This window comes from Cariama cristata, unplaced genomic scaffold, assembly GCF_000690535.1.
Source record: "Cariama cristata isolate BGI_N322 unplaced genomic scaffold, ASM69053v1 scaffold7489, whole genome shotgun sequence".
In the NCBI taxonomy this organism is placed as follows: Eukaryota; Metazoa; Chordata; class Aves; order Cariamiformes; family Cariamidae; genus Cariama; species Cariama cristata.
This window is the reverse complement of record NW_009633959.1, coordinates 1-9165: the sequence shown is the minus strand read 5'-3', so window position 1 is coordinate 9165 and position 9165 is coordinate 1. Positions and strand designations below refer to the sequence as shown.

Genomic DNA, 9165 nt, shown 5'->3' with positions numbered 1-9165 from the left:
CCTGCAGATCCAGGCACGCACCGCTGCCGCTCTCCCTCCTGGAGAGGCAGATGGAGAAGGAGGGAGATGGAGATGGCGGGGCTGGGCTCCATGCCCACATCCTGCCAGCCCCCTGCCAGCCCTGGCACAACCCACCCCCAGGGAAGAGGGCAGCTGCAGGGTTCCAGCGAGGTCTGCCCAGGGGCTCGGAGGGACGCTCGTACTCACAGGAGGTTTGTGACCGACGACTCCGACATGGATGTGCGACTGGGCATGGAGGGCAGTGCCAGCTTGGCAGCCGAGAGCACGTGGCCACCCTGGGAAGTGGGAGGGCAAGGCTGGCATCAGGGCAGCAAGGACCCAGCTGGGCTGGGGAGGTCCCCACTGCCTGACCAGAGGGGACACGTGTGGCCATACATGAGGGGGACTGCCACCCCAGGCCAGCCACCTCCTGTTGGGGCCATCCTGCCACCCGGCCCCCAATACATGTCCCTACCTGGTCGACAAAGCTGATAGCATCACGGATGTTGAGCTTGTAGTAAACGTCCCAGATCTCGTCCCGCAGCCTGTAGGCAGATTTCCGCATCAGGAGTTGGCTCAGGTACTTCTTGTCGAACTGTTCCCACCTGCCACAAGATGAAGACACGGGCGGTTTAGCTCCCATGGAGTACCACGGCCAGGGACCACCTGCCCACGCAAGGCTGAAAGTGTCCAAAGCATGGTGAAAGCAGGCTGGGCACGCAGGACATGGCTGTGCCCAGGGACACGCTGCCAGGGAGAGCAGGAGGGGAGGGGACACGCTGACCCTTCGTCCCTGCCCAAGGGGAAGCCAGAGACTGATGGGTCTGCAGGAGGCGATGGGAGTGGGACTGGGGCCGGCGCAGCTGCCCCGCTGGAGCGCTTCCCCTCCAGGAAACAGGCTTTTTTCATCCTTTTCCTGTCACTGTGCCGCAGATAAACACTGCCCAGGCTTTAACAGCGCTGTTCCCTCCTCAGTGCCCAGCGCAGCTCCATCCATGGGGAGGCACAAGGCCACCACCGCCACCACGGACACCCCACGGACCCCAGCAGCTCTGGCAGGGGCAAGCAATGCCAGCTGTCGCAGCATCGCCAACCACACCTGCCCGACCTCTCTCTGGGATGCTCTTGGGACCTCAGTTTGCTCCACAAAAGCAGCCAGATGGTCCCCTTCCAGATGGACTGATGGACAGACCTACGGCCTTCCTGGTCCTCCTGCCCTGCCTACAGCAGAGGTGTCCTCCAGCGGGGACCCTGTGATGTCCCCATGGCTGGCACGCGTCCCCCATCCACCTGATGGCCAAGCAAAGGCTACTGGCTAAGACACTCACTTGTCCCTCCAGTAATGGTAGCCGTGGGGCCCCACAATGTCCTCCACCGCTGCCAGGATGTGGTCAAAGGCCTTGAGCGAGGAGAAGAGGGTGAGAGCGGTGGCAAGGCTGCGGGTGCCCCGGGGGTGCCGAGGCCGTGCATTGCCCTTGCCCAGCTCCAGTGGTGCAGGGAGCCAGGCAGCCTTCGGAGCCAGCACCTACGTGCTCATGCAGCTCTTCGTTCAGCGTGGGCTTGTGGTGGTCGCTGCGCTTCACCTTCAGCCACGTCACCAGGGGTTTGATGGTGAGGCCCTGGAACGGCAGGAGAAGGCAAGGGAAAGACTGGGAGGGCGAGAGGGTGCATGGCTGGGGCACAGGGGAGCAGAAGCAGCACGAAGTGACCAGGGACAGCAGCTGTGCTAGCCACATGTGCCCCTACCAACCTGACTTCCTATGCCTGGGACCTCGGCAATGGTCCTGTGTCCCGGCAGGCAGCAAGCATATCATACCCTCCCCAATCCCCCTTCCCCTAGGCTTGCATCCATCCGCCCTGCAGCTACCCTTCTCCAAGTGCAGGAACCCCAGAGCCAGGGCCATCAGCAGCTTTGTAAAGAGAAGAGCCTGCCCAGGCACACATCGTTCCTGCTCTTGGAGCCAGACCCAGAACAAGAAGCCAACAGGTAAATGGTGTGGGCCATGGCCCCACCATCACAACAATTGCTGCGGCGGTCCTGCATGCCAGCCTGGTGATGGATGGGGTCCCAGGAGGCACCGAGGACCAAAGATCACTTGAAAAGAGGAACTTGCCCCAAGCATACATCCCCAAGCGCCTGCCTGGCACCCCAGGCCAGCTCTGGAGCAAGAAGGAAGCACTGGAGGAGGGCACAGTGCCTGTCCTCACCTGCACAATGACAGTGAAGAACACCACCACGATGGTCGTTGCCACAAAGTAGTCCTTGGCTTTCACTTTTGCCCTGTCCAGCAGGATGACCAGGGCAAAGGCCACGGCCCCACGGAGGCCACCGTATGACATGACCACCTGGTCAATCCTGTCCAGGGGGATGAGGCGAAAGCGGTTGAGCACGCAGGTCTGGAGAACAACACCTAGGGAAGAAGGAGAAGGAGAGTCTGGGATGCTGGCAGAGCCCTTCCTGCTCCTGGAGATGGGGCAAACCCCCAGCCAGGAGCCGTGGCTGGCCTCATGCCCTAGCCTTTTTTGGGGGATGCCACTTTTTGGCATGAGAAGGGCTGGGTGCTACCAGCCAGAAGAACAACAGGGCAGACTGACCCACAGCTCTGAAGAGCAGGATAAAGAACAGGGTGCCCAGCACCAGTGCTGTGTCCCATGCCCACTTGGAGGTGTCCACAGCTGAGATGCCCAGAAACATGAAGATGATGGTCTCTGAGCTGCTGGCCAGTGTCTTCATGGTGTATTTGACCGTGGTGCGGGATTTCTGAGAGATGTTGGCTTCCACATACTTCTTGCAGCAGATCCCACAGAAGGTGACTCTACAGGGGGGCAGAAGGAGCTGGCATGAACCTACAGCGGCATGAGGAGCGGGTCTGCTCACCACCTCTTGCTGCTGCTGTTCAGTTGCCCCCGATTTCTGAGACCCCCCCGGGGGACACCCCGGTACTCACGCCAAGATGGAGGAGAGTGAGACCATCTCAGCAGCAAGGTACGCGACGTAGGCCAGGAGGAAGACGAAGAGCGGCTCGATGATGCGCACACGCTTGGTGAACCGCGTGATCAGGGCCAGGAGGAAGGCAAAGAGCAGCCCCACGGCCGTGCCCCCCAGGCTCACCAGGAAGAAGGAGGCTGGTTCGGGGGAGAAGACTCGTTCGCACCATAAGCAACCGAGCCCAGCTTCTGTGCCCCATGGCCATACCACGCTGGACTGGCCAAGCCCCGTGCTCCCACCCAGGTCCCCACCAAAGCATCCCATAATGACGGTCAGCATGTGACCACTGGGATGGAGATGACAGAGCTGTGGTGCTCAGTGCTCACCCCACAGTATGACAGCACCCGTGCTTGCCTCCCACACCTCCAGGCCAGAGGAAGAGGCAGAGGGGCTGGTGGGGCACATACTCACCTACCCCCTTCACGTAGTCCGTGGCATGGATGTGCGCTGGGCCCAGCTCCACAAAAGAGTTGAAGACCTTGTACAGCACCTGCAGGCAAGGCAAATCCCTTGGGGAAGGCAGGGTATTGCCCTGCCTAGAGAGGGGCAGCACCTGCGGGCGGGATGGATCCTGCAGAAGAGGCATCGCCTGCCCCTAATCTGCCAGGCCACACAGCTCATCTCGGCAGGCAAAGTCCTCCAGGGCCGGGAGAGAGGAAAGACCAAGAGAGCATGGCATGGGTCTGCCCCCAGCTTGGGGATGTCCCCTGCATCCTCTGCCCATCCCGGTGGACTCCAGTGCCCTGGCCCATGTTGGGCTCCACATTAGGGTGCCCCGAGCTCCAACTCACCACAGTGACAGCATCATTCAGGAGAGACTCTCCAAACACGATGATGAAGAGGGTCTCATTTACATGGACCTCTTCGAACACAGCTAGCACTGCCACGGGGTCCACAGCTGAGATGAGGCTGCCGAAGAGCAGGAAATCCATCAGCCCAGCTTCAACACCTGGATCTGCTAGGACAGAAGGACCAAGCTCAGGGAGACCATCTGCCCCAGAGCCCCTCTCACCAGGCTGAAACAAGCCTGTCCCCCATCTGCTCCCAGTGACTTGGCTGCAGCATCGCAACCTGGAATGCCGTGGGCTGAGCCTGGGAGTGCTCCCAGATCTCCGGGGTCCCCCAGGCAAAGCGGGGCTCAGCACACCCTTGCTGCAACACGAGGGGAGCCGGGCTCAGTTGTCTCCCTTGGCACCCAGGTGCATCAGTGCCCCTCCAGCATGTATGGACCAAAGGAGGCTCAGCAGCCCCACCTGAGGTCCAGGCATCAAGCAGTTCCTCCAGGCTCAGCAGAGCTCAAAACACAGCCCAGCCCAGCCAGGGCCAGCGGCTCCAGCCAAGGACAGGGAACATGACAGTGAGCCAGCAAAGCTAGCCAAGGTTGGTGACAAAAATAGCAAAGACATGAGTCAGCCAAGTGCCAAGCACAGCCCGTTTGTCCTGCACGCTTGACGGTCCTGCCAGAGCACCGTTCCCAGGATACCAGGATCCCGCTCCTGCTGTAATTCCTGGGAATCCACGGCAGGGCCAGGCAGTGGGCTCTGAACTTGGGGGTGATTTGCACCTCCAACCCATCTTTGGGGGATGTGGTACAAGCTGAGCAGCCCTGTGCACCCACCCATGAGCCCGGCCCGGTGCAGCCCCCAGAGTGCAGTGCCGGTGGTGAAGGAGTTCCAGAGTGTGCCCACCACTGCATAGGTGAGGATGGCACCAATGTTGTCGAAGAAGAGCCGGCTGGGCATGAAATAGCCTGAGTCTAGGACGATGGGGGGTAGAAGGAAGAGGAAGAACATGTTGGGCTCCAGCTGGTACTCAGCTTTCTTTGCCACGGCCAATACAATGCCCCCCAGGCCCAGCCCCAGCAGGATGAGGAGGCAGCTCTCCGGGACAATGGATGTCACCTTCCTTGACAGGTGGAAAACTAGAAGGAAAGGAAGAATGAGAGCATCAGTCAAACAGGCACATGGAGAGAGCATCCCAGATCCACGAGCTTCACAAAGAGTTGGCTGATGCATGATGGACCCTGGGGAGGACAAGGGAGTACCTAAGGCTGCTTCATGGCCATGTGTGCACAGAAGACCTTCCAGCTAGCTCCTGGGTCAGGATTTCAGGTCTCTAACTCTTTGAGATCTCCCTCTCCTCCTTAGCCACTCTCTAATAAGCCAAGAAGCCAGAATTTTTGCTTTTCTTGGCCTCTGGTATCTGCACTTGAAGGATAAAAGCAGCTAGTGAGAACGTTCACAGTCACAGGCAGTGCTGGCTGCTGCATCCTGGTTCACCGGGACACATTACCCCACTCGGAGACGAGGATGCTCAGCCCTGGTGACGGGGTGACCTTGTTTGCAGCCGTCTGAGCAAGCAGACGGAGCAGCATGCAAACCACTGCAGCACAAGCCAGTCAGCCGGTCTCCATGTCAGAGCACAACCGTTCTCAGCAGCAGCTAGCCTACCTGCATGCAAAAAAACCCGAACACGGGAGCTGCAGATTTAGAGATGCTTTGAATAATCAGTTTATTCCATGCGAGGTTTGGACCAAATCTGAAACTGCCATGGAACGGGATATATTTTTAAAGCAGAGTATGCCCTGGTATTCATCCATCAGCAATGTGGCAGTGAGCCTGCAGCTCAGGCACAAGCCAGTGGGACATCACGCCAGCCGGCACAGGGAACTCATTCCTCCAGGCAGCCTTGTCCCCAAGGCCCGGGCATCCTGCATAATTCCAAATCATTCCCGCTTCCAGGTGGGCAACCCTCCATCCCTGCAGATTTCTCCTCCCTAGCGCAGGGTGCTGTATTTTTGCTAACCCCCAAAGGGCAGTGCTTGGGGAAGGGCTTGTCGAGGGTCACAGCCGTTTTGCTCCCCCCATCGCTGAGTTGTGCCATCGCCTGTGACATCCAGCCCAGCTCTGTAGCATGACTTGGCCATCAGATGAAGAAACCTTCACCTGGGGAGTGGGCTCCTCCAGGCACTTCCAGAGCCACCTCTGTCCTCCGGGACCCAGCAGGTACAAGGGGGATCAGGGCAGGCTCTGAGTCATCACTTGGCTGCAAGCCCAGCCCTGCTGCCAACCCAAAACCCAGTCCCTAAAGCCCTTTAGCTGGATTAAAGGTGCCCATTCCTTGTGCCAAGTCCTCCCACCAGAAGGGAAGCTGTGCTGTGGTCACACATCAACCCTAGGTCACTTGGCTTCTTCCCTCCTTAGGAACCCCCATGGACGGACCATAAGGTCTGCCTAGCCCAAGGTCCTGTCTCCAGTGGCGTAGACCTGGAGAGAAACCCAGGAACAGGCAGCGCTTCATCAGCAGGTTTCCATGTCTCTATGCCCATGTCATTCTCCTCTGAACCTGTCACAGTCTAGCTCTGTCCTTTCTGGGACAGGTCCCAATGTCCCTGAGATGTGGCCATGCTGGGAACTGGGGTCGTGGCCTCCTGATGCTCTTCCTTTCTCCTTTCCTAACACCTCTTAGTTGATTTGCTTTCCTTTACTGCAGCTGAGCACTGAATTAGAGGAGATAATTCAATGTCAAAGATCTGGTTCCCAACTAGAGACAACAGCTTTGAGGCCGTCACCGAACGTGCAGGCTAAAGGCCGCTTTTCCTCTCGTTGAGACCTTCACAGCAACCTGTGCTGCTCCTTGGCATGGTAAGCCCCGTCCCTGCCATCCTGGTGAGCCCCGGTACTGCTCCCCTGCCGTAACATGCTGGGAACACTGCCGCAGCCGGCAAGGGCAGAGCGGCAAGCACGGGGGTGGCATCATCTGCAGCTCCATCCCCAACCACCTCAAGAGGAAAGAGCTGCAGAGCACCCAGGGCCAAGCCTCTGCCATAGCTCTGCAGCCAAGCACCCCGGCCGCAGAACCCCGGGCATCCACCCTCGCCTCCGGCTGCCTCCGCTTGCTGCCAGGGGCGATTCAGCCACGGAGACAGTGGCGATACGGACACTCCAAGCAAACACACAGCCCAGACAAGGGCTGGCTGAGCTCCAGCCCAGCCAAATTCCTGCTAAATGACCACACAAGCCATGGCACAGCTCTGTTCACCCCACACGAGCCCAGAGAAAGCAGCGCCGGTGGGTGAACGTCGCTCGCTCAGCGCCTGCGGCAGGCTGCGAAACCACTTCCCACCCACAGGAACAAAGCTCTGAAGTTTTCAAGAAGGGAACGAGGCGTCCAGCACCTTTCTGCACACTCGGGAGCATTGCCAAGATCCCTGCTCCCCACTTCAGCAACCCATCTGCACTCCCTAGGCTGCGGAGATACGCCCTGGCTGGCCGGAGGGACCCAGGAGAGCCCGCAAAGATGCTATGGGGACATGGCTCCTGGCTGTCATCTGTTATTCTTTCCCCTGAGCCAAAAACTTGGGCAAAGAAGAGAGCAGCATCGATGGGAAAGACCCTGCTTGTCCAAAAATCCCCTGGCTGAGGGGAAACGCTGCCACACTCCCAAGCAAATGACAGCACACGAGCTCCTCCACGCCGCGGGGAGCAGCCAGCGGGGACGGGTGGAACGAGCTCTAATTTTACACATGCTAGTCAAGGATTTCAGCATTAAAGGTTCCCACAGCAACAGTAACTTAGCCACATGTGAATTAACTTCAGAACCATAATCCACACTCAGGCATCCATAATACAGGATTTGCCATTGGGAGGACTCAGGGCCAAAACCCACTCTGGTCCTCTGGTGCTTGGGAAACGGCGCAACGCCCAAACCAAGACACAGGCAGCTGGGGACAGAGGTGATGGCGCAAGGAGAGATGGTTGCGACCCATGGGGATGCTGCTGGGTGCAAAAACATCCGTCTGCTGGCAAACCCTTGCCCACGGGGCAGCCGTGGCTTAGGAGCACATTTGAGGCAATGCTCATCACTTCCCTCTTCCCTACATCCCATTCATGCAGATCTGTGCTCTGACCAAGTACGGAAAAGGCAGCAAAGCCCGGATGATGCCTCGCTGTGCAGGAAGACAACACCCAAGCCAGTTTTTCCCCACCCTGGGTGTTTGCTGGCTCGGGGCACCCCCAGCATCACGACTGCCTCCACGAACAGAGCCCGCAGTGTCATTTCCCCATCACCCAGGCGCTGGGCCGCTTCCTCCCCTGCAGTCACAGGGCTGTGAGCTGGCAGCCCAGCACCGCAACCGCAACGGCTCCTCTGCACCAGCCTACGCCCGGTGTCCAAAGCCGCCACAGCCAGTGCTGCCCCCTCCGCTTCCCAACATCCTCCACCCCCTGCTCCATCTCCTCCGTGGGCTCCTGTGCGCTCTGGGGACTATGCATGCGTGGAGTCATGTGCCACCCCCGGAGACATCCCTGCCAGGGTGCTGCCCGCAGCAGACCTCCAGTTCTGGGTGTTGCTCCTGGCTCCGGGCTCCGAGTATCCATCAGATCCATCGGAAGCGCTGAGCCAGGCAGCCCGGAGCTACCAACCATCATCGGGATTGTGTCTCCCAGATGGAGAAGGGAGAGTGGCCATCAGCTCACCTCAGGCCTGGAAGATCGTGGCAGGGTGGGGGGCTTGGGAATGGCCCTAGCTTAGGTCCCCTCACGCCCACCAGCACTGCTGGGGCAAAGGCAAGGGTGGTGAGAGGAATGCGTCAAGGGAAACCCACACAGGGAGCAGCTCCGGGGAGATGTTTGAGAGAAGAAAATAAGAGCCAGAGAAAGGAATCATCTCTCTGATCTTCTGCAGGTAGGAGGGACGCGCTCGGCAGCTGGAGGTGGCACAGCTGCAGACAGAAGGTTGTATTTTTAAACGCACGGCACTCTTTAATTCATTCCTCGCAATGTTTTAGGTCTCCCTTGTGAGAAGGCAAGGGAGGAGAGGAGCGTGAGGTCCACAGCAGTGGTTTCGATGATGCTTGGGACAGGCAGAGGCCAACTGGTGGTCACAGCTGTAGCTGTCCCCTGCGTACCAAGAGCGGCTCCTGGTCCCCGGCTGCTCGGAGACTCCCCTGCCTAACTCTGAACCTGCATTTCTTGAGCCAGTTCCAAACTAAGAGGGTGCCCACACCCCCACCATGGGGGCTGTACCCACAGTGGGGCCCCCAAGGAGGAAACCTGCCTCAAGGTCACGGTCTAGTCCCCTGAGCCAGCACAGCAGGCAGGGGCACTGTGGGGGACCAGCCCTCTGGGGACCCTGCTCAGCACCCACACGCAAGCATCCCCTCCCCAGCACCCAGG

The 9165-nt window shown here is 59.3% G+C and overlaps 1 protein-coding gene across 1 annotated transcript in view; it reads right to left on the bottom strand.

The window, feature by feature from the left end:
• The window catches only part of SLC9A5 (solute carrier family 9, subfamily A (NHE5, cation proton antiporter 5), member 5), a gene marked incomplete at its 5' end in the record, with an annotated part of 7112 nt that extends 2202 nt beyond the window's left edge, over positions 1-4910 (bottom strand). The window contains 11 exons of the mRNA XM_009706972.1: positions 6-38; positions 208-296; positions 476-605; positions 1329-1399; positions 1530-1619; positions 2209-2411; positions 2596-2816; positions 2949-3126; positions 3401-3479; positions 3781-3944; positions 4608-4910. Of these exons, the coding sequence (XP_009705274.1) occupies positions 6-38; positions 208-296; positions 476-605; positions 1329-1399; positions 1530-1619; positions 2209-2411; positions 2596-2816; positions 2949-3126; positions 3401-3479; positions 3781-3944; positions 4608-4910 (1561 nt within the window). The remainder of the gene's footprint in view (positions 1-5; positions 39-207; positions 297-475; positions 606-1328; positions 1400-1529; positions 1620-2208; positions 2412-2595; positions 2817-2948; positions 3127-3400; positions 3480-3780; positions 3945-4607) is intronic.
• Positions 4911-9165: the final 4255 nt, after the last annotated feature.